This window comes from Carassius auratus, chromosome 40 (genome assembly GCF_003368295.1).
Source record: "Carassius auratus strain Wakin chromosome 40, ASM336829v1, whole genome shotgun sequence".
NCBI classification, from domain to species: Eukaryota; Metazoa; Chordata; class Actinopteri; order Cypriniformes; family Cyprinidae; genus Carassius; species Carassius auratus.
In genome coordinates, this window is record NC_039282.1 from 14,930,224 (window position 1) to 14,955,192 (window position 24,969).

Sequence of the window (24,969 nt, forward strand, 5' to 3'; positions counted from 1 at the left end):
GCAATGCAGCTGTTTGATTGATCACTCTTCACTTATTGCATTCATTCATGTATCATATCGTACAAGGTTTAAATCACTGACACAAGGTGAAATATACACAAATAGTAGAAGATGTATGATGTAGTATTTTAGTTGATATTACTCTTGCCAAGCTCTGGTTTCTGAGAGATGCAGGGAGATGCAATAGCGGTTGTTTGATTTGCGCTCAAGTTTACATTCGTTCACTTTACACACTCACTATTCTGCCGTGCAAAGGCAAAAGGACTGTCAACAAATATTCTAAATTTGAATATGTATTTGAATAGTTTTAAAAAAAAACGAATTGCGAAGGTGAAAATTAATATTCGAAAAAAAAAAATGTGGAAAAAAAAAGGCCTGCGGTAGTAGAGGCGTGGTTGTCTGCTTTGCGAGTGGGCGCGCTAGCGCGCCTGAGGGTTCAGGGTCAGGTCACAGGAGTCGCACTGTCTGGCACAGCATCACTGCTGAAAGTTGACGCGTCTTCATGAAAGATGCCAGCAAGTGCAGAGCCCAACTCGACCGCAGCAGAGAAAATGAGGTAAAATTGTTGACCCGCGAGATAAAGTTGTATGCAAGCTATTTAAGATTACATTTAGCATACCATTCGACCACGCGCTACATGAGCGAGGTCACATCTCAAAAATGTGCAACCAAATGAGCATGGCATAATGTGTGGAACTCCAGCTAAACAGTCACGTCTTGACACTTAACTTTACTTTGCATCGCCCGCTACAAGCTCTTTGTCTGCAACACGACAAGAGGCCATAACGGATAAAATAATTTAATTCATTTGTAAGGACATGAGATCGATGAGTATCGCGGATGGGGCAGGCTTCCGGGAGTTCTGTCAAGCAATGGAAGCGAGGTTTGATTATTTATCGTTTCATGTCAAGGAAAAGTTCCATGCTTACCACAGCACAGCTCGCTCGGAGCATTCCATCATGTCAGTTTAAAATGCTGTAAAACTTCAATTAATATTAATAATATTTGTTTCAATCACTGAATGAAGCCTGCTATATTTGGGACAACAGTCGTGATCTTAAATTGCTTACACAAAAATTAGTTTGTTCATTTAAACCATTATGCGCAGAGAACGTGAGGGTGAGAGAGAGTGAGGTCTGCAGTCTTGGACATTAGTTGATTTCCTTGTTTTTGTGTAGGTAATACGTTGTCATATTTGTTTAAACTTAAATAGACTACCTATACAAGTAGTTATGTCTCTTTGTATTATTTCGGCCTGTTATTGACGTAATGCGCGTCATTGACAACATGCGCCACCAGATGTTCGAATAGTTGGAATATTCGAGTATTTTTTAGAGGGAATATTCTAACGTCATTTTTGAGCAATTTTGACAGCCCTAAAAGGCAAGTGACCGTAACTTAGATTTTTGTCGAAAATGAGTTATTGATATTTTTGGGACATTCAAGACACCATTTATCATGTGTATAAGTATTATGAGTCAATTTTGTTTTTTTTCCAAGAAAATAATGGGTTGTCTCAACTGTAATTTCGAAAAGCCCTGGATAAACAAAGGCAGAACACTGTTTAACACTAGTTACCGCTCTTTCATTTTGTTTGGAACGCTCTAATTGAGTTACAGTGTTCTGGCTATGTTTAGCCGCAATGGTGATAAATAACCAAATATTGATAATGGAAGTTACTGCCTTTTGCCTCGGTGTGACTTCTCACATTTTGCAGACATTAACTTCAAAATAGGAGTTAAAATCAAGTTTGAGCTCACAATTTTTTAATGTATATAATTTTCATTACTAAAACATCTAATTGTTAAATTTCCAGTGTCCTACCTAAAATTAATTTGACTGGACGAGTAAAAAACTTTAAAGTCGTTTTTCTCAGTTTCACACTCAAGCGAGTTAAGGTCTATTGCCTACCGTGCTGATCCCCTCGCTCACCTGTTATCCAGCAAACACAACGAGTTACTGTGCCAACCTCAGCTGAATATTATTCAGCAGAATGGGATCTGTTTTGAAGCATTGTCCGTGCCTTTAGGAATAAGGTATTCAGCTTTGGGCACACCCCTAATTACTATATAGAATATGATTTGAAAAACAATTAAAAATCAAAAAGAAACACTATAATTTTATTTTGTTGTTTGCCCCATCTGAATAGTGAGAGATCTGAATATGGCTTCCAAAACTCAGATACTACTACTGCTAGTGGCTGTAATGATTACAAACTATGGTCTTACCAGCATGACCACCAGCATGACGGCCAGCACAATGGCCAGCATGTCCACCAGCACGACGGCAAGCATGTCCACCAGCACGACGGCCAGCATGTCCACCAGCACGACGGCCAGCACGACAGCCAGCACGACGGCCAGCATGTCCACCAGCACCGCCAGCACGACCACCAGTACGACGGCCAGCACGACCACCCGCACGACGGCAAGCACGATGGCCAGCATGTCCACCAGCACGACCGCCAGCACTACCACCAGCACAAAGGCCAGCATGTCCACCAGCACCGCCAGCACGACCACCAGTACGACGGCCAGCACGACCGCCAGCACAACCACCAGCACGATGGCCAGCATGTCCACCAGCACGACCGCCAGCACTACCACCAGCACGATGGCCAGCATGTCCACCAGCACGACCGCCAGCACTACCACCAGCACGAAGGCCAGCATGTCCACCAGCACGACCGCCAGCACTACCACCAGCACGAAGGCCAGCATGTCCACCAGCACGTCCACCAGCACGACCGCCAGCATGACCACCAGCACGATGGCCAGCAGGACTGCCAGCACGATGGTTAGCAGGACCGCCAGCACGATGACCAGCACGACCAGTAGCACGACCACCAGAACGTCAGCCAGGACAGTGGCCAGCACGGCCGGTAGCACGACCGGTAGCACGACCGGTAGCACGACTGACAGCACAACCGTCAGCACAACCGTCAGCACAACTGTCAGCACAGGAGCCAGCACGATGCCCAGCATGACCTCTAGTACGGCGGCAAGCACGACAGCCAGAACGAAAGCCAGCACGATCAACAACACAACCAACAGCATGACCGCCAGCACGATCAACAGCACGACCACCCAGACATTTAGAACTGCAGGCTCCAACGATACTGCCATCAACTGCTCAACCAATGGCATGACCAACTGCACAAACCTCAGTATGACCAATGGCACAACCAACAGCACAGCCACCAGAACCACAACCATCAGCACAAACCCCAGCATTTCTTCTGCATCAACTCTTTCACCTATGGGGATCGTGGGACAGTTTGGAGTTTTGATCTATATTGTCACCTCCACTGTGGTTATTAAACTCTTCCACCAGACGTGATCATCAACTCCATTTGACAAACTGCCTATGTTTGTCAAAAAGCTAAAACACAGATTACTGATTTTGTTTAGATTTTTGCTCAAACTGTAAAAAAAAAAAAAAAAAAAAAAACTAGAAAAATAAATGTATGATTGTATATACAAAAAGAAAAAACATTTGTTGACATCACTGACATTTGTAAATTACCTCACAAATGCAGAATGGTTAAGGATAGGTGTTTATTATTAAAAGAGGTGTGTAGGAGTCATATATAATGATGTATATAATGTCTTATAATGACGTACTAAGGCTGACATCATAAACTAATAAACTAATAATGAGAACTCACTGCAGATATTCTGTAAATTTATGCAAGCTTCTCAGAGACAAATGCAAACACATTATGAACCGGATTATATGAGTAAAACAGAAAACCCAGCTCAAAAGTTACAACACAAATAACAACAGGCCAGGTATCACAACAAAGCAGCATGACTCAAAAAAAAAAACTCTTACCTGCGTGCAATGTAGTAAAAGACTGGACTGCCATTCTTAGATGTGCCAGCTTGGTAAAAGATGTTGAGGGTCTTTAAAGCTTTAAATTCCTCCTTCTCATGAACTTGATGCCTGAAAAGGAAAAAAAATATATATTAAAAAGATTATTAAGATTATTAATATTAAGACTGCTAATTAACTAAATTCTAAATGATACACCATATTTTCTGAAAATTAAAAAAAAAACTCACATTTTGTTATTTAAATGGCATTTGATTATTCCCTTAAAAAAAATTAAGAAAAAAAAAAAGCTAAAGCTGAATTTAAGAAACCCACAAGAAAATACATTTCTGTACGAATTCACAGACCAGTATTTTATAAAAGTGACAAAGGAGTAAAATAACACATCCTCAACAAAAAATACATGAGTAAAGATTTGGGAAGAGAAACAACAGATTTTGTGTGTAATCTTCTATCTTCTAATATTATATGCGACAAAGACAAAAACAGTAACCTTGTCATAAACTCCTCAAACTTTGAGCTGGTGAGGTTGAGGCTGGACCAGTGTGTGTCAGCTACTGGCTTATGTTCAGGGGGGCCCAGGTACGCCAGGAGGGTGGCCATCTTGTCAAATGGTCTGCGACCCACTGCCTTGTGGTCCCTATGGTTTAAAGTTTGATTACAAGATTTGTTAAAACTGTATACATTACATATTTTCCATGCACTAAACTCTTTATACTTACCACAGAAAAAAAAATTATCTCTGAAAAAACACAAGCATACAGACTGTGTATACCTTGCAAATGACTTGACATCCTTTGAATATCTAGATGCTATTTTACCTGTTGCTGGACAGGTATTGGCCGATTCTTTCCTGGTTGTTCCACAGCAGACGGTGCAGGGCGAGCACATTGCCGTCACTGATGAAAGACAGACTGTGGTTCACAGAGTCACTTGGTGGAGAATCAGATGCAATATCCAAGAAGAACCTGCCAAAACAAAAATGAGGCATTTTGAAGCCCAAGGTTCATAAAGTTTCTGAGAAGCAGATTGGTTTAAAACATTGTGTTTCAAGACTCAATAAAAATCACAACTGGAGTTTTATGGCCATTAGGGGCCATATTTTTAACTTTTAAAAACACATATATACTTGCATACCCCAAAAGCATAGCAGAAGTTACAAACATACTCTTAGGTATACTTAGGTTTCTCTTTCAGGTTAAATAATAAAAAATATTTTGATGTGAAGAACATCTGCTACAAATCTCCACTAGAGAGAAACAAATACAATCTAATATACAAGAATAAATCAAATACAAACATACCTTCTGGCAGCATCAAAGTTGCTTTTGACAAAATCATTAAAGGGACGCATATGCTCCTCTTTTGTGAAAAGGACATGATTAGCAATGCTTTGGAGTACCTGAAAAAAAAAAAAAAAAATTTGACATTAAGTGGGGCGTAGGAGGTATAAATATCCATTTCATTGCCAGTTAGTCAACACAGACGATGGAAATTGAAGCAGGGCTCTAGAGTAACTTTCTGCACTGGTTGCATTTGTGCGCCTAACTTTTTTTCAAAAAAGGTGCACCCAAATTTCTGACTGCATGGCATTTAACACCGCAGTTTTACAAGTTCACTTTTTTTTTCTTTTTTTTTATCACTGTCCAAATAGGCAACATTGACTTGGAGCTTAAATGATTAACTAACAATCTGGTCAACATAAAGTTCTTTATTTGAAGCACAATTCTACAAGAAAGGCTACTTACTGAAAAAGTGTTGGTGCTTAAAGAGCTTCAATAGGCTCTGTCTATTAAATGCCGCTCCATTTAAAAGCAGGTGATGTCGATTTAGCGGTAATCAAGGAACCAGATTTACTGACTAGATGCGCATGATCATATCTTTAGATATATCACCCAGCTCTAGCTGAAAATAAACTTAAAACATCTCAAGATAAATAAAATAAAAAGACCTATGGTGCGGTGCGACCTATGATTTTTGTTTAGTCGCACCATTGAGAAATTAGGTCTCATGTGCGACCAAATTGGTCACACTCTAATGCTATGTTCACACCAAACATGCTTCATTTGTGCGTGTAATTCACTTCATTCGCGCGTGAAATTAACTTCACAACAGACGCGAATTCGCGTCATGGAGAGGGCTTCTGCCAGCTGAGTTCACGCAGCATTTTCAACTGCCATTTTTATTTGGATAATTTTCAAAATATTACTGTTATCATGTCATGACGTAGTTTTAAAAGTATTTCAGGCAAGAATGTAGTTGTTTTAAACTCAAATATGCGGTTTATTTATAATGACAGCGTCTATTTAAAAAATGTGTTTCCCCGATCTCGGAGATGAGCTCCATGCGATCAGCGGGAGCTCCGTCATCATGTATCCGCCAAGAGCAGCCTCACCTCGGCTAGATCTTCTGACATTTGCCGCTGGCTCTGATGTCTCTTTAGTGGTTCAAGATAAAATATAATTTGTTTGGGGTAAAATGAAACGTTTCTTATCTTTGGTCTTCATTCAATTTATCTATTCATATGTTTTTTATGTTATGTTTTTTATGTCCTTTTTATTCCTGTCTCTATAGAAATATGAACTTTTGTTATATAGCTCCGGTTGACTGCTCACTGACAACATCAGTCGTTCCTCCTTGTTGAATGAGTGGAGAAGGGTTTCCCTGCACAACCGGAGGCTGCAGGAACATACTGTTGAATGAGTGACTCCTAGCAGGCTCCTGATTGGTTAACGCAGCGCGAATTGACGCCAAAGTTTAAATGTTTCAACTCGGGCGGCAGACGTGAATTCGCGTCAAACGCTAAGTGCACAAAAAGCACCATTCGAACTAGACTCGCGAATGAGGCGAATTCGCGTCTTCCGCGCCATGCTTAACGCCCCATTCGTGCTGCGAGACCTCCAGACGCGCGTAAACGTGCCTTTGCATTGACTTAAAATTGAAATCATTTGCTCCAGACGCTCTATTCGCGTTTGGTGTGAACACAGCATTAGAGCCCTGTGGAAGCCATGTATAATATCTGAGAACACTCAACTTACCTTAGACATTAGCTTGAGGCCACGCTCGATGCGAGGTGGTGGTTTCTTGTCTAGGATGCCTGCCTCATATGGTGATACAATAGCTGGGTTAATGAAGCGCAAGAACATGGCACTTCCTACTGCACCGATACTGTTCTGAGGAAACCGCTGACTGACCACCTGCACAAAAGGAAGGAGGGAAACAATAGGAAAGATAGTTGAGTGCTAGAAGGATGCAATACAAGCAAATGACAAAAGTCAAATTATTTCTGATATATTGTTGCCATCATGATAATATAACATTACTAACAAATTTAATAAATTTCAATATGTTTAAAATTTAGAAAAGGATATTATGAGGAAAAAAATGATGTGAATGGCAGACGGGAAAAAATTGATAAATGTGTTTCATGTCAGAAAAAACAGGCTCTACAAGAAAGTAAGCAAACAGAGTCATGGGGCTTGAAACAGTATTTGCACGGAACAAACTAATATGATGGCAAGGATGTAAACTGACACAGTTTATCCGTTATCAACTAAAAATGCAATGTACACACACAGTACTAATAAACATTACCACACTAAAGCACATAATGAAGTCTGTTACTAACCAAAATAAATGCATGTAGAACAGGATGTGACAATGTACAGACACACTAAAAATAATATTGATGGCAATGTGTGGCAACAATTCCAATACTCCAAGAATTGATTTTACACCATTACATATTATCAAGCATGCATATGCACCAATGGTTTCTGAAATTGAAACATGCACAACCATTGTTTGAAGACGCCCCATAAAACACATGAAAAGCCAGAGTAACGCCAACATGTTTATTATATAGCATGTATTTATAGCATGCATTTACTTAAAACCTTCATTGAAAGCTTTCCAAGAAAAAAAAGACTCTTCCAGGAGCCAAAATACAGATTCATAATGTTTTCTAATTTAATCTTGGAAGCATTTCGAGTTTATACACTCTCAGAAGGAAGACCTATTCAGTACCAGGCTCAAGGTCTGCATATTTGACGATACACTGACTTCATGTTAGAATAGACCTTAAACCCACACAAAGAAACAGTCTTCTGCTTTACCGCGAGGCACAGAAAAGCTGAACTGATCCAAACTGCCCGCCACCACTGACCCAGTCCACAACAGTTGAAATCCAAAGCAGTACAATTAATTTGTTTAGCTGCTCGTTTTCCACACTACGTTGTTAAAATTGGAGGTGTCTTCATAAGAAAACCATATATATTGCAAACAACACTGTTAACACACAGGTGTTTCTGAACATGTTCTGGCAAAAAAACAAGCTCCAAAAACATGAAGAAAAAAAATAAATAAATAAAATGAACAAATTCATAAAAAAAAAACAACAAAAAAAACACATGTTGCATATATGGTATGAATAAACCCAAACTAATAATAAATGGCAGCTAAAGAAAAAATAAAGTGCTAAAACACTTACGGATTTTTTGTTTTCCTTTTTTTCTTTAACAGTGGCTTTATTCAGAAGGGAGTGGCAAGTAGCCTACAGGGCAGAGATGAGCACAGAGAGGTCACAGCAGCTACACAACTGCACTCAGCACAGCCACAGTGCATACAAACACAATGAAGGAGCAGACAACACAACCACTGCCTTCCTAAGAGCTGATCTACAAACAATTTCATTCATGTTTACTTCAGTGATTAAGAAACACCGTCTTGAAGCTCTCCAAGCAAAAGCAGGAAAGATGTTACAGTGGAGAAGAGAGAAGAGAGAGAGCTCTCGGCCCAAGCAAACAAAGTGTGAAAATATTAAGTGTGTAAAGATAAAAGCAATAAGTTAACGCTAAGAAAGCTGCAGGAAATTAAAGACCAGAATATGCGCGTTGCTTGCATCAGTATGAAAGTGGACCATGCAGAAGACAGAAGGTAGTGTGTAGTAGGGTTGTGCCGATAGACGATAGAATCGTGTATCGACGATAGTCACAGATATTGACATAAGCAGATTTCTCTGTCGATAGTCAAGACGATATTATGCTAATTCTCCTATTAATTTTTTAGATTATAATAAAAATAGCTATTATTGTTTTTATTAGGTGGCCTATTTAATTCAGCTATCAAACTGTCCAGCTATTTCACTTCAGCACCGCATTTCACACACACACACACACACACACACACAATAGAGGATTGGAGCTTGTAGTCGATGAAGTTGTAACGCTTTGACTCTGATAAATCCATGAAATGAAAGAGATCGAAAATGTGGAGTTGGTGTCCCACACATTTAATGAATTTTCACCGTTGACTGATTTAGCAGAACATTTAGTCTGATAACTTCCGTGAGCAGATGCGGCAGATTTGTCACAGAACAGTGACAAATCAAATATGACAGTTGCGTCTGACTATATATAAACTAGCTGTTTTAAATACAGTATTTTTTATTTAACGTTAGTTAAATCAGTCAGTATGTTTTAAAGTATATTTTTTGATTATCGGTGAGCCAATAGGCTCTCTCTTGCGCACCTGCATGGCGCACCTGCATGGTTTAAAACACCAAATAGTTATGCTATGACAAGAACAAAGAGTCTCTCTCTTGCTCCGCCCATGCAAGATAATATCGTGTATTGTTGATCTCACAGACTGACGATATGATGATTTGAAAAATGACCATATCCCCCCAACACTAGTGTGTAGCAGGATTGATGGTCATACATTTTTTTCCAGTCTGTTTTCCCAGAAAGGAAAGACTATGTTTAAATGTATCTACTAAACAGAAAATTGAGCAATGACTTCAAAGCTATCTATATGCAACAAAACTATCTTTTCCCAGTTTTATGGTATTTAATAAGCCGAACATCACAACCTGATTGATTACAAAACTATACAGCAAATCAAGGGCAGGCTCTAAGATGGTTTAGATCCTACCTGTCTGATCAATACCATTTTGTTTATTTAAATGGGGAGTCATCTCATTTATCACCAGTAAAATATGGTGTGCCACAAGGATCTGTCCTAGATCCTCTTCTATTTTCAATATACATGTTGCCCCTTGGTAATATTATTAGAAAAAATGGGATACGTTTCCACTGTTATGCTGATGATACTCAACTATATATGTCAACAAGACCAGATTAAACTTCTAAATTATCCAAGATAACAGAGTGTGTTAAAAATGTAAAAGATTGGATGACCAATCATTTTCTCCTATTAGTCACCAATTATACCACAGTCACCACTTATAAACTACGACTAAATATTGTAGAAACTTAATTTTCTGTAAAGTTGCTTTGCAATGATTTGTATAGTAAAAAACGCTATACAAAACAATTTACTTGAACCCGATCCTTGTGATTACAAACAAGACAAGAAAAGCCATGAAAGGAAACAACAACAAAACAAAACTACATGTAATTAAGAAAGAAGAAAATAAAAGGTGTTTTGTCATTCAAAGCTTCCTTTTCTATTCATAAAAAACTTTATGTATCGCTGTCCACAAGATGGTGCCCTTGACACAGTGCAGTCACATCAGAGACGTTAGAAAAACTGTCGATACTTTCAAATGAGAACTTGGTAATTTTGTTTCACTAAAAAAGATACACCACCAACTACATTAACAGACCCTTCAATTTCTTTCAATTCGAGTCATAATGGAAAGGAACAAAATAAATAGTTTTTGTAAACTCAGGTGGAAGTGATTTTAACTGTGGGCTCAATACACTCTGTTAACATTATATAAATATACCAAACCCCATGTGTGAGATAGAGATATATATATATATATATATATATATATATATATAGTTTATAGCAGCTAGGAAAATAGAGATTTGTACCTGCTCAAAATGTATTTACTTCCTTTATACAGCTTCAAGCACTATCAAAATATGTTTCATGACCAAACTGAATCTGTACGTCTGATTCAGCAGATCTTCTTTGCCATTTGTCATCATTTTCTAATGCATTACACTTTAATGGGGATAATGGAAGTATGCAGGATTCCCATTGATTCAAACAATAAATTTTAAAAATATAACATATAATAACCTTTTGAATGTATATGAAGTGTGCATCTAAAGGAAACGGAGGCATTTAAACTGTCTGATATATTTGTACACAGACAGATAGAGGTGAGCAGTGGCGTGAAAGAGGATAAGAGCAGGTTCTCATGTTAGAAGTGGCTGGAAGACTGATCAGTGGATGCTCAAGCAAGAAAAACAGCCTCAGTGCAGTCATTCAGAGGATGCAGTAACACGAGTAAAAAAACAGCAGACTGGCATTAGGCAGCAAACGTACCTGATAGAGACAGTGGCACACACTGCGCAGCTGTGGAGGAAACTCTGTTGAAGAGTTGATGATGGCCAGGAAGAAGCGGTCTGTGATCTGCAGCAGGTTCTTCTGGTTCTCCTCCAGGTTCTCTGCTGGTTCGAGCCTATAGAGGAGATGAGACATTTAACATTTCAGCAGAATGACAGTGAGAGAAACCAATTTGTACTTTGAAAATGGAAAACTTTTTTAAATGGGTCATCGGACACAACCACCATACAATGATAAAAATCCATTCTTTCCTTTTTTTTTTTATCCCCCCATAAATGAAAATGTTTCAATTATAAAGCCATTTTGCACTTCCCACTACCGCTGACAGACTGTCCCATATTAGCATATTTCCACGCTCAGCCAGTTGTACGCTGTCCGTCATTTTCTCAGCTCGAGCAGGTGTAGCAACAATGTCTCATAAGAAATGCAGAGCTGTTAAAAAGTGTGTTGTTTTACACGACCATTGAGAAATTTTAACCAAAGTATGTTGCAGACATTTCATGATGACCCTAAAGAGTCATACCAACTTGTGGAACAGGGGCATCCGATTTCCCCTTCAAAGGAGAAGTAAAAGCTAGACCTGACTAAACCGTGTTAGCAATGTGAGTTTAACTAGTTTAACTAAACTTGCCTGGTAGGGTCTACTTCAAAACTGATTTGCTGCCACTCTGGCGTGGTGATGATTCCTCTCAACAGCGGCTCCAGAAGCTTCTGCAGATATGCAGCTCCATAAACCTGCAAATGCATAGTCAGATCTAAAGTACACATACACTGCCATTCAAAAGTTTGGTGTCAGATTTGGTATCATAAACTTAGAACTAATGTGCTTTTACTAGCATACTTTCATGTTACCTTAAAGCAAAAGGTCATAATCTTGCTGGCTAGGCTGTTTCCTCTGAAGAGGGTTTGCATAGAGTCAGCCAGCTCTACCTCTTTTGAGAACATGTTCCATAGAAGCTGATACAGCAGATGACGGGAGTCGAACAATGTCACCAACACCCTGGCCAGCTCATCCTGAAAACCATCAGAACAAGGAGCACAACAGCTCTCAAATGACCAAGAATTCATTCAATGCCTCACTCTCGGAGTTATAAAGATGAATTATTAACCGATTAGACCCCACTGATTTCCACTGTTTGTACCCAGAAATAAAAATGATCTCATGGTCCACAGACGAAAGTCATACAGTTTTGGAAAAACACGAGTTTGATTAAATTATGACAAAATTAGAATTTTTGGGTTAACTATACCTTAAAGGCCCATTCATAATGCCATAAAAAAATTATAACTTTATTTTCAGCATCAAAAACAATCCTCATAAAATTTTCATTATTGTGTGAAAAATATTTTTAAATTAATTTTTTTTAGCTTCTACATCTAGCTTCTGAGTGTTAAAAATAAAATTCTCAATATGAACGAGTTTGCGTTAAACCTTTTCAGGCATATTTTTAAACAGACAATAGCTCTATTTAATTGTTCTTATTTTGTCGAACTTTAACGAAACTGTTAAAGTTCTTAATATCCCTCACCCATTGAGAGCAGGGGACCACATTGGCCAGTGCCATGGCTATGGGCAGCTCGCCCTGGTCTCCCATCATGGTGACCAGCTCGACGAGTCTCTCAAAGCGGTCTGCAAGCACCGTCTCCGCGAGCGTGTCGAACTCCGTCCCTTGCTGAAGGATCTTAGTGAGCACCTCCATGAACGTAGCTCGCGTCTGCAGGTCTTTATGGTACCCCAGACCTATTCAAAGACATCAGAATCACATACTTCAGTCAAATCGGCTTAAGTACTATAAGAATCCATGACAATGTCAGTGTTTCTCACCGATGGAGTGCATGAGGCCGCTGTCCACATTAGCGTTGAGCAGATTAGACATGGCCAGCACAGTACAGTGCCGCAGAGACGCCAGTCGTCTGGACATCCCACGTTTGCGGCCTGCCACCTGCTGGCCGTCTTCCTCGACCTCGCTGCAGTCATTCAGCAGGTTCATGAACAGCGTAAAGTATCTAAAGGAGGAAGAGAAGAGATTACGGGATGAAAACAGACATTGAAAGACAAAACGGGGTTGGTTTGAGGGTCCTACTTCAGGAAGAGCTGAGACTTGGCCTCCATCAGCTCAACGCCATCACCCTCCTCAGGCTGCAGGGGAAGACCAGCCAACAGAGAAACTACTGCCTCCATACTCGCCTGGTCCAGATCCCTGCAGGACACGTTCACAAAAACACAGCATGAGAAAAGATAAGAAAAGTTGTCAGGCTTTAAGCCACTACACATATTATGAATGGCACGAAACTGCAAAGACAATACCGGGTCAGACATTTGACGTCATCGTCTGCTGCTTGATTAGAGATTCCCATCACCCAGTCTGTGAGGTACTCCACCATTTTATTTCTAAAAAAAAAAAAAAAGCAACAAATTCTGATATCTCATAACCTGACAATTCAAAAAAACACAAAAACAAACAAACAAAAATCTACTTTTTTCAATGCAAAAATAAAAATAAAAAAAGATTATGATCAGTATGCGTCTATAACATTGCGTGAGTGCTGTTGTGCTTAATTGTTATGATATATATATATATATATATATATATATATATATATATATATATATTAGTGCTGTCAAAATTAGCGCGTTAACGCATTCGATTAATTTGAAATATTTAACGCGTTAAAATAAAATAACGCAATTAACGCGGTTGCAGTTTTTTTTATTTCCAGTTGTGGCCTATGTGTGTTCAACGTGCAAAGAAATATGGATAAGACCAAGGAAGGACATTTAGACGGAAAGTTTCAGTATAAAACTCTGCCGGATTACTCTTCAGTCTGCCACAAAAAACATTACTCTTCATTTAGTCTGCCACAAGAAACAGCAACATTAAAATCATGAACTCAAATGTCATTGTTTAAAAAAAAAAAAAAAAAAAAAACAATGACTGTAACAGTGCGTAAATCAGACCTTTCTGTAACGCTAACGTTAATAAGCTTAAACGAAATAATTGTGTAGCGGAGTATTTTTTGTACACAGTGCCGCGAACTGTCAATCACTCCTGTACGCGTGCATCACTGTCCTCCTCGCAGCTGCAGCAACTTGCGCTCTCTCTCTTCATCAAGCTTTAAAACAAAAAGGGGACAAAAAGATCATATTGTCTTTGTGCATAGGCTATAGATTAATTAGATAAATAAATATCTAAATTTGTGCCTTGCCGTCTACGGTATTTTTTTAGAACTTAGAAAAAAGATGCTGCAGCCAATGAACAGCCAGCGGGGGCTGCAGGACGACTCAACCTCCGCAGACAGTTTTTAATGTTTATCAGACAATAAATACTCAAGATTTTGCTTTAGTATAACTCACAACGAGTTTCACACACCTTCTCCGGCCACGTTGAGTTGTTGACACTTAACAGTGGGAAAAGCGACACATGCGCTATTCACTTGTATAACTTAAGGGGGAATGGGTGATGTAGTTTCTGCCCTGGGTGGGATGAATTAGGAAGCTTGCATTGTGAAGGGCGCTCTGAAAATCGGCGGTGCAGGTAAAAGATTAAAACCTCTATTAAAACAGATGTCCAGATGAGCGTACCGTTACGCTACAAGCATGTTCTGTGCGCACGGAGAGGTGGCGGTACGCTCAAGAGCTATATTTGGAAGTGGCGGTACCTGTGCGTACCGGCCCACTTAAAGCACTGGCAATGACTATACTTTGGAATTTTTTTGCAGTCCACTTAGAATTCAACATGGAAATCATTTTTGTTTTTCATTGGCATTGATTGTTTTGAAATTCAAATGGTACTTACATGCCTGTGTTTTTATTTCTGTAATAAATATGGCTTTCAAGCCAACAGTTAATTTGGAGGATATTGATGGTTTATTGCAGGTATGTTGTTTACAGGAGAAAATCTGTGTTACAAGTTAAACAAAAATTCCAATAAACAATCATATTTTGAATTTAAATATTTTGAATTTAAATTTAAATGTCTTGAGTTTACATTAATTATTTACATTTTACATTTACATATCCAAAAAGTTTCAGTCTTTGAATTGCGATTAATCGCGATTAATCGCGATTAATTTTTAAAAATTGTGCGATTAATTAGTTAATTTTTTTTAATCGATTGACAGCACTAATATATATATATATATATATATATATATAAAATGGTTTTTACTAAAATATTAGCTGCACAAACATTTTCAACACCGAGGAATAAATGCTATTCTTTTCAAATAATCCTGAAATCCTGAATTTTCAAATAATCCTGAAATACACTGAACACTGGAGTAATGATGCTGAAAATTCTTCTTTGCAATCACAAAAATTAATTACATTTTAAAATATATCCAAAAAGAAACCATTTAATTCAAACTGTAATAATATTTCACAATATTAATGGTTTTATTGTATTCATAATCAAATAAATGCAGCCTTGGTGAACATAAGCAACTTCTTTCTAAAAGATATAAAAATTAAATAAAATGTTTTTTGTTTAAGTTTACCTGAATTTCATCTCTTGGCAGAACGAGAGGTCATCCCTGCGTTCCATCATCACCTCCACAAGCTGGCACAGCTTAGTTTTGATCTGAATGGCATGGACAACGTTCCCTAAAATACGCACATACCTGAGGATGACAGAAGAAGGAAACAGAAAGAAAGAGGGATCATTAAAAAAAAGCCTTTAATGGAAAAATATATTTCTTAATGCTCTTTTCATTAAAATGCCAACCATCCGTGCAAATCCAGTGTTTATATCAACATTTTTCTAAAAAAAAGAAATGAAAAGATTAAGTGTAAATGAAAGTCTCACCTAACTAGATTGAGCATCATGGTCTCAATGCTGGCTTGACCGAGGTGCTCTGAACTTCCTTCAGTGTGACTGTCAAGCAGGTTCTTCATGATGGCGATGGTCTGCTCTACAAAGAGTGTGTTCGTGTCTGTAATGGGAACCTGAAGAAGAAAATGAGACAAGGTTTTAGAACAAAGACACCGGCACAGAATGTGGCAGAAGCTTTGCAGAATGTGACGTGATGCTGATAATATGATATAAAATGAAAAGTTACATAGTGTTGCTTTAAAAGGAGTGCATTGTCTGGATTGATCCGACAACGTTGGTATTCTGCCACCTTGTGTCCAAAACTATACATGACAACTATTTAGTGAAGAAATTTAATTGGTTGATAAGTTGAGTAATTTGTTATATTTGTTGCCAGTATTTTGTAATAGAAAATGAAGCATACATTTATGAGGGTTTTTGCATTGTGGCTTTTTCATGACAATTAGAGATATTGTCGTACTCATTTAAATATTTTTAATAAATATGATCAAATATTTAAATATACATAATAATAAACACACATATCTACAAAGATAAAAAAAGCAATCTGCAAAAAGCATTAATGCTTCAAAATAAATGTTATTATATAATGATATTTAATTACACAAGAATTTTACTTCTATTTTATTTATAATAAAACATTTGCTTTTTAAGTGCAATATTAAGCATATGAGCTTCATGCTCTGAATGTGTCAAATTACACCTCAACAATTCTGAAATAAAAAATAGAAAGTGCACTACTTCGAACATAATATCTCATTCTACAGCTGCATGTCATGACTAGCATCTCTTACCGGACCCTGGGTCTCAAAAAAACGTCCAATGCTGTTGCGTAGCTTGGTGAAGAGCATGGAGTAGAGAGCTGGACTGAGCTCCAGTCCCACAAGGTCTTTGACGTTGGTGCGAATCTGCACGCCAACCTTTTCATGTGTACAGACCATGAGACCCAGCAGACGGTCCAGAAACCTGTTGAGTGACGTCTCGCTGTTGACCTCACAAGAGCCCATAGAGATCATGGAGCCCTTGCGTTCGGTTAAGGGGCCCATAGGAGGGCTGTAGGTGCCTAGGCTAGGGGTGCTGCGCTGCTGGAGACAGACCCCTCCCAGAGCGCACAAGAAACCGGTCATGTTGATCCACTCCTGAGGACAGAGACAAAATAGCTGGTAAAGGGGAGAAAAAAGTGATATCCCTGACTGATCAGTGTTCTTTTTAACTACCTTTCCATCTTCCACTTTTTTCGGGTGGTTGAGTATCTGTTTAGTAGCTTGCTCCCATTTTGCATATGTGTCTTCCCATGCCTAAGATGAAAAAAAAATAAAAACTAAATTAAAAGATACTGCAAAAGATCTCAACTGGCAATTAATAACTGAAAAAAAAAACATATTACATCTGAAATTAACATGAACTGACACAATGAAATCCTGACCTCTAAATTTCCAGCTGTAGGGTGTTTTATCCTCCTTAACAGCGCCATCACTCTCTTCTGAAGTGTGTTGCGGCCTGAACACACAAACGGACATAAAGGCCCGGTTTCACAAACAGGGCTTAGACTAAACCAGGATAAAGCCATATTTCAATAAGGTCATTTTCATTAATATGCCTTGGAAAAAAACAGTACTTGTGTGCATCTTGAGACAAAACAAAGGCACTGATATATTTCAAGATCAGTCAGTGCGGGTTTCGTACAGTAAAACAGCTCAGATTTACACTTTAGTCTGGGACTAGGCTTAAGCCTCATCTGTGAAACCAGGGGATAGTGTTTTAATTTGCAATGAGATGAAAAAAAAAAAACTCACTGGCACTAAATCATAATATTAATTAGAAATATGATTATCAGTATCGAATGCCCTATTTATGGCAAAATATAAATCTATATATATTTTTATAACTATCTATCTACCTATCTATCTATCTATACACACACGCACGCACATATTCATGACCAAAAATAAAAAATGTATAAATTTATTTACTTAGCCACATTGATATTAACTGATTTACAAAAATATAACAGCATTAGTAATTAAATGAATAATGAATAAATTAAATAAAATTTCATTTAAATGAATAAATTGTATATAAAAAAAAAAACTTATTTAGCTACATCAATATCAAATGCTGTGATAAACAAACAAATAAAATATGATTAAACATCTCACAGCATTACAATAACTATACAAGATTTTTTTCTGAGTAGTATTTGAAAAAAAAAAAAAAAAAAAGAGGAGGAGAAATTAATATTACTGGTTTATGGCCATACAGAGCATTTTAGTCAGAGACAAATTATCTACCAAATCAGATATATTTTATCTGTGCCACGCTCTCAAGCGCTCACAGGTGGGCGTTTTCAGCTGCCTAAAAACGCTTTGGTGGACACAGGGCCTAAAGCTTAAATCTGTCAGTCTAATCTAGAGACTGTTGTCCCACGAACCTGTAGCCATCATATTGCTGACAGAGGCCAGCTCCATAAAGGTGTTGTAGTTGGGCAGGACCGTGTGCACAGGCAGCTCGTCCACACAGCAGCGGATGTCCGCCTCCTCGCAGAGATGCCGGAAACAGGACATGGCCACCAGCACAGCCTCTGCGTCAGGGCTCCACAGGAAGGTGTAGAGACACACCTCCAGCTTGGTCTGAGCCTGTCTGCTGATTGGGATGAGACTGCCCTGTGTGGCACACTCCTGCACACCAATGAGACATGATTTCAGGATGAATTCATGATCCATTTAGATGTTCATGTTGAGACAGCATATGTGTTTACCTTGTTCTTAAGGAGAAACCTGTTTCTACATATGAGAATCTCTCTGAGCCACTTCAGGATCTCTGTACTGTTGATCATCTGATGTCCAATCAGCTTCTTGCAGATCAGAAATAAGACCTGGGAGCTGAGAGGGGAGAAAGGAGAATATAATCAGATAATCTTTCCACTTGCCTATTTAACAACCTCACCCAATCTATTTATGCCCACCTGATGTCCCAGAAGGTCTCAATGGGTGCATCAGGGTTCCACAGCTCAATAGTTTCTGGCTGATGTAACACCAACAGTGCCTGGGTGAGAATAAAAGAATGAGTAAAGGGGTTAACACCACCAAATGAGAGGTTCAGAGAAACAAACAGTCTTACCTCCATGGCTTCCTGTGAAAGCTCAGTACTGTGGTTGAGAGGAACCAGCTGGACCAGACCTTTGATGAGCTCAGCTGTGCTGTTCTGGATCTCTTGACCGGGTTTCCCTGGGTTCTGGTGGAGAGAAAAATGTTACTTTGATCAGAATCATCCTTGAACTCTATTGTCTATTGGTAAGCTTAGCTGTTTAGACAGACCATTGTAAGTCAAATCATAGTTCATATCAAATCACGTTAAGAAAAGACTGTGAAAAAGAACCACTCTGTTTCAGTAAAATAAAAAAAATAAAAAGAAATCCTAATCTGGATAATCCAGGATTTGAGCCAGTCAGAAAACACAAACACTGTTGGATTAGAGCATTTTTTCAGAATTAAAGGAGCAAGACGTCAAAGGTGACAGGTTCAACTTTTCTGACATTAAAATACTTTTTCCAGCCCTAGCCTAATACGCAGAGACAACTCTAAGATAACTTACAAATAACTACACAAAAGGTAACAACATCATTTTAACAGAAGCTAAATGACTATTTCATACATATTACCACCAAAAACTCACATGCAGCATTAATTTGGGGTCAGCGTGGATGAGTTTGACCAGGGCCAGCAGCAGAGAACGTGAGTCAAGGTCAGTGGACTTCTCCTTGAACTTTAAACTAGTCGTCATTTTCTCTTTGAATGTCAGACTCTGCAAAAAAAAAAAGTAAATAATGAAATTTACAACAAAAAAGGCCACTGCTTTTCTATACATCATAACCTGTATGGATGATTATATGTCAATGTATAGCATTAGTGTGTGTCTCACTGATGTCATCCTCAGAGGTGGATGGGCACCAAGACTCTGAACCACTCGACCCAATGTGTCAGCAAACATGGTGCGCAGTTCTCCTGAGTAGCAGTAGATGGCGTCAATCTTCGGCCACCAGTCCAGGTGTGACTAGCAAGAACATGAACGTGAAATATTAAAGTCTGTGTACAGCAATATTAAATATGTGTTCTGAGTTCGTTGCACCACAGAATAACAAGTAAATAGGTTATCAAAAAAACCTTGAAAAAATAAGCGGTAGTATATGTTTTCAAATGCTGGGGGCGTGTCCGCTGTCGGTGCTGAAACCACGCCCACTCGAAGGAAAGCTGCCGCCTCTCTCAACTGTCATATATCACTACAACCTAGCAGCTTAATTGAATTGACACAGCCGTGCATGCAATTACGTGATGAAGGCATAGCTAGCAAACGGTAATAACAGTAACTCGCAATTGAGCGAACGAACTACCAATGTTAATGTGCTCTAGTTGTTATAGTGTTAGGAGAATCGGGAGTCATTCGAAACATGATTTCAGGCCCGCCCAAAAAATCCTGAACACAGAAATGGTGAAAAACTGTTTCACGGTTTAACTCCATAATTCAGAACACAGTTCACACTTTTTGTAACATGTTTTCAGCAATACTTTTCTAACATTCATAAAGTGTTTAAAAAACAATTCTCTGAATTGCCTTTACAAAAGACTTCAATAAGCTATAAAGTGCAAAATTAGTGCCCTTCTATAGCAACACTGGCAGTGGTTTCATTGTTGGAAGTTGCAAGAAGGCATTCTTTCTGATGGATCCACTAACATTATTGGTGGGCTACGTAAATGGCTATTAAAAAAAAAGATCAAAAGATCTAATCACATTTGACATGAATTGCTGGTAGAAAATAATTATGCATGTCTGTATATAAATAACAGAATCACAAAATGCATTTTATCATGAACAACCATCAAAACTCAAGCAGAATGCTGACACAATGCTGAGATAATTTAATTGCATCAACGGTCTTTCAATTATTTAAAGTTGCTTTTCATTTGCATAATGTTTAAAAAATGTAATTATTTGCAATAATATTTATATATTTTTCCATTGCGTGAATGTCCATACAAAGATCATACTTACATTGGTGATAATTTTGTGCAGGGAGTTGACCAGGACAAAATGGAAGGTAGGAGGGGAAGTCGAGGCCAGGCATACCTAGCAAAGAAATCAATTTATTAAAATAAAAATAATATTATGGGCAATAATGGTTATGGCAAATTATTTAAAATTTGTCCTGAAATGAATGTTGACTAGCTCAGTATGCTGTGATAGTAATAATATTAAATCTTTAGTGAATGACTGTCTATTATTTGCTATAATGTTGTATAATGTTGCAAAATGCTTGACACTAAGATGTAATAAACAAGCTTGCTTTAAAATGCTGGTTGTTACGAGGGCTGACGCGATAACATGACACAAAGCAGTCGATCATCAAATCCACATCAGAGCTCTGGCAGCCTGCACCCCTTGAGAATGGCTTAGTAGGGTTAAACAGAAGACCCTGGGAGAGAAGAGAGAGCAAAGTTACACAAAACTAGAAACACAAGAATAGATGTTCTTCATTCCCTTCAGACATGTATTGCTCTGTAACTGTTTACTCAAACTAATGGTCCTCCTCACCTTAAGGTCCATGACGATGGACTGAACTAGGAGGAAGATGACAGAATTGTCCTCCCAGTTGATGTAAGTGCATGCTTTGCAGAGTTTGACGCATGCGACCGCCGCACTCTCTGTCAACTGTCTGCTGCTGCTGTGTTGTCCCAGAGCCTTCCGTAGACTGTCCACAAATGACTTCTGTTGAAGACAAAAAAAAAATCTGCTAGGTTTGTCTCCAAAAACATTTGTATGCACAAAAGATATGTCTGCGATTGGTTCCAATGCTCAACTTCAACATAAAAGACTTTGGAAACAGCAAGAGGAGTAAATAAAAGATGCAGGAATAGAAGTCTAATTCACTGTGTGACCACTGACCTTGTTAGCTTTCTCCTCCCCCCCTACTTCTTTGGTGATGCTCTGAGTGATCTCTGGACAGAGGATGAGGAGGATGATCTGTAGCGGCCACACAGCAGCCTTTCTTTTTGCGCTCTCTGCAAAACTGTCCACCAGGTCGAACAGTTTTTCTGCACAGTCTGTATACACAGAAACACACAGTTTAATCTTTACACATGTAAACTTGGACTTCATCAAGCAATCTAATAAACAAGTCAATCTGGATATGAGTTATGGTGTCACTAACCAGCCATATCAGCCTGGGGTCTCTGATAGAGCATAGTGAACTCATCAGGGTAGTGTTCAACCCAGTTCCAGAATGCCTGACACAAACATATTGACTATAATTTCCTTCAATCTATAATTTCCTTTTTTTAAATTAATCTATTATACTGTTTACAAAGTACATACCTTTTCCAAACTGCTGATTACTGCGAGTTGAGCCGGCTTTTTCAAAGATTTGAATTTTAGTACTGTTTCTGAAGGGAATATACAGGAAGTTATCAAACAGTTTAAGACCATATATTTATTTAAATACAATTATTATGAATTATTTACACATTAGTGGTTTAATACTTGCACTGTGCCATATTTTGATTGTGATTTTAACCGTGCAGCTTTAGAGTTTAGAATACCCATAAAATTCATCATCAACAATAAACTTTAGGAATACTGATGCAATAAAAACATATAAAATAGAGCATGCTTTACCTTGTAGGAGCCTCTTTAACTTGGAGCAGTCTACATTGATATACTGAATGAGCTCAATGTCATGGACATCCACTGTGTCCTCTGTACAAACTGTGAGCTCTTGCAACCTATGAAGAGACATTGGTACATTAAAGTTAATAATTCGTAAAGCATTTAACTGTTCAATTTGTAGTCAAGCAAGTAAAACAGCCTAGCATTTACACAAATATAACACTATTTACAATAGGCTTACAATGTGTAAAATAAGTGATTTTTATTAGTTACTATGGGGTTATTTTGGGGGCTGTTTCACACAATGAAAGAGGTCCTAGAACAAAGCCCTGTGGAACCCCCAGTGTGTTAGAAAGGTACCTGGTGGAGATACGACTGAAGACGGCATTGAAGTTGTTGCAGCTGAGAGAGAAAAGCACGGCAGAGGCAGAACTGCGCAGCTGAGCAGCGTGATGCTGGCCCTCACGGTACGAGTGCAGGAAGTGGCAGATTTCAGGGAGCAACTGTTTTACCAACATGGCCTCATCCAGCCTTAGGCAGTCCTTGGGTTGCTGGTGATGCACACAAATATACAGTATACTTTATTATTTCTATTCTCTTTTTTTATGTGTGGTGCACCATACTGTGTTTGTAACATTTAATAACATCTACTGTGTTGCAAGCTGAAGAACAAACAAAAACTACAGCAAGTAAAAAGTGCTTCAGGATCAGCATCATGCAGGAAAGGGGGAAGAGAACAGAAATTAAATCCAATGACAGAGCAATGAACAAACACATTAGCGGATCAATATACTGCACACATACTGGGTCAAAGTAAAAGCCCTAAATGTGTAACAATGGTAGAGAGGAAATCAGATACTAAAACTCATGACAGCCAAAACTAGTCAAAGAATACAGTGTTTAGTTGTCTTGAAGGTCCTTGACTTTTAGTGAACAAATTAAATCCCGAACAGCATGGAAAAAAATTACATAAAAATAATTTTGCAAAAACAAAAAATTACAGTGAACAGCTGTGTAAAATCTGGGCAAGCAAAAATTAAGAATCTATAAAGGAAAATCCAGATAATCTCAAGACGAGGAAACACCTGCAAATGTAATAATCTCCTTACAGGACCAGTTCAGTGCCTTCTATCTGGGAGCATAAGCTAAAGATTTAATTGTTTTACCAGGGCTCTGTGTCTAAGACTTCATGAGTACACGAGTTCATGAGCAATCAAAAAACATTTCTGCACAGTATCTGCTTTTTGAGACCAGAAAAATATCTCTGTACCCATGATGTTCCTATAAAGTAATTCAAACTCGTATTAATAATTAGCTATCAAACTAAAATTACTAGTCATTTCACACTACTGTTCAAAGGTTTAGGGTCAGTAAGATTTTTCATGCTTTTCAAAGAAGTTGCCTATGCTCACCCAGGCTGCATTTGTTTTATATTTTAATATCGTTAAATATTATTATTGTTTAAAATAATTGTTTTCTATTTATTTAAATAGAGTTTTAATATATTTTATTTTTGTGCAAAGTTGAATTTTCAGCAGTCATTACTCCAGTCTTCAGTGTTTTTTTTTCAGGATTCTTTAATTAACAAAAAGTTCAATAGAACAACATTTACTTGAAATAGGAATCTTTTGTAACATTAAAAATGCAGATTATGTGACTTTTTAATTTTTACTGATCCCAAACCTTTGAATGGTAGTTACCATATACCGTATTTTTCAGATTATAAGTTGCACCTGAGTATAAGTCGCATCAGTCTAAACATATGTCATGATGAGGAAATAAATATATATAAGTCACACTGGACTATAAGTCGCATTTATTTAGAACCAAGAACCAAGAGAAAACATTACAGTCTATAGCCGTGCGAGGGCGCTCTATGCTGCTCAGTGTAGACTACAGGAGCACTGAGCAGCATAGAGCGCCCTCTCGCGGCTGTAGATGGTAATGTTTTCTCTTGGTTCATGTCAAATTAATTTTGATAAATAAGTCGCACCTGACTATAAGTCGCAGGACCAGCCAAACTATGAAAAAAAGTGTGACTTATAGTCCGGAAAAGATGGTATACCATTTCTATTATACCATGCTAAATGGCTATGGTTAAAAAATATTCTGTTTGTTTAATAGTTGAGATTCCAAGATTTTTTATAGCCATGATGCTATGAAGCAGTTCCAATTTCACCACATTCAGTTTATTTCTACAGCCTAGAATAGTAAAAGAAACAGACTAATAGTTGTCAAGATCAAATTGATAAATATAGTCCAAACCATTTTTCCTGAAAATTACTTTTAATTTCTATAAAGATCTGCAATAAAATCTATGAAA

General features: G+C 38.1%; 1 protein-coding gene across 3 annotated transcripts in view; it reads right to left on the minus strand.

The window, feature by feature from the left end:
• Positions 1 to 24,969, minus strand: part of LOC113058674 (neurofibromin-like) — a 69,542-nt gene that overhangs the window by 38,033 nt on the left and 6,540 nt on the right. For 2 of the 3 annotated variants that reach the window (XM_026226802.1, XM_026226803.1), the window contains exons 4-35: positions 23,007 to 23,197; positions 22,656 to 22,762; positions 22,356 to 22,423; positions 22,192 to 22,267; positions 21,927 to 22,084; positions 21,576 to 21,749; positions 21,328 to 21,456; positions 21,036 to 21,110; positions 19,908 to 20,039; positions 19,662 to 19,790; positions 19,107 to 19,220; positions 18,952 to 19,031; positions 18,745 to 18,868; positions 18,418 to 18,664; positions 17,413 to 17,486; positions 17,204 to 17,284; positions 16,781 to 17,125; positions 15,960 to 16,099; positions 15,652 to 15,774; positions 13,463 to 13,546; positions 13,239 to 13,355; positions 12,980 to 13,161; positions 12,684 to 12,895; positions 12,007 to 12,168; positions 11,786 to 11,889; positions 11,134 to 11,269; positions 8,324 to 8,386; positions 6,873 to 7,031; positions 5,139 to 5,236; positions 4,656 to 4,802; positions 4,328 to 4,474; positions 3,835 to 3,945 (exon numbers count right to left, since the gene is read on the minus strand). In XM_026226802.1, coding sequence (XP_026082587.1) covers positions 3,835 to 3,945; positions 4,328 to 4,474; positions 4,656 to 4,802; positions 5,139 to 5,236; positions 6,873 to 7,031; positions 8,324 to 8,386; positions 11,134 to 11,269; positions 11,786 to 11,889; positions 12,007 to 12,168; positions 12,684 to 12,895; positions 12,980 to 13,161; positions 13,239 to 13,355; positions 13,463 to 13,546; positions 15,652 to 15,774; positions 15,960 to 16,099; positions 16,781 to 17,125; positions 17,204 to 17,284; positions 17,413 to 17,486; positions 18,418 to 18,664; positions 18,745 to 18,868; positions 18,952 to 19,031; positions 19,107 to 19,220; positions 19,662 to 19,790; positions 19,908 to 20,039; positions 21,036 to 21,110; positions 21,328 to 21,456; positions 21,576 to 21,749; positions 21,927 to 22,084; positions 22,192 to 22,267; positions 22,356 to 22,423; positions 22,656 to 22,762; positions 23,007 to 23,197 — 4,289 coding nt within the window. Of the gene's footprint in view, positions 1 to 3,834; positions 3,946 to 4,327; positions 4,475 to 4,655; positions 4,803 to 5,138; positions 5,237 to 6,872; positions 7,032 to 8,323; positions 8,387 to 11,133; positions 11,270 to 11,785; positions 11,890 to 12,006; positions 12,169 to 12,683; positions 12,896 to 12,979; positions 13,162 to 13,238; positions 13,356 to 13,462; positions 13,547 to 15,651; positions 15,775 to 15,959; positions 16,100 to 16,780; positions 17,285 to 17,412; positions 17,487 to 18,417; positions 18,665 to 18,744; positions 18,869 to 18,951; positions 19,032 to 19,106; positions 19,221 to 19,661; positions 19,791 to 19,907; positions 20,040 to 21,035; positions 21,111 to 21,327; positions 21,457 to 21,575; positions 21,750 to 21,926; positions 22,085 to 22,191; positions 22,268 to 22,355; positions 22,424 to 22,655; positions 22,763 to 23,006; positions 23,198 to 24,969 lie in introns of all 3 variants that reach the window. The other variant, XM_026226801.1, reaches the window with a different exon arrangement.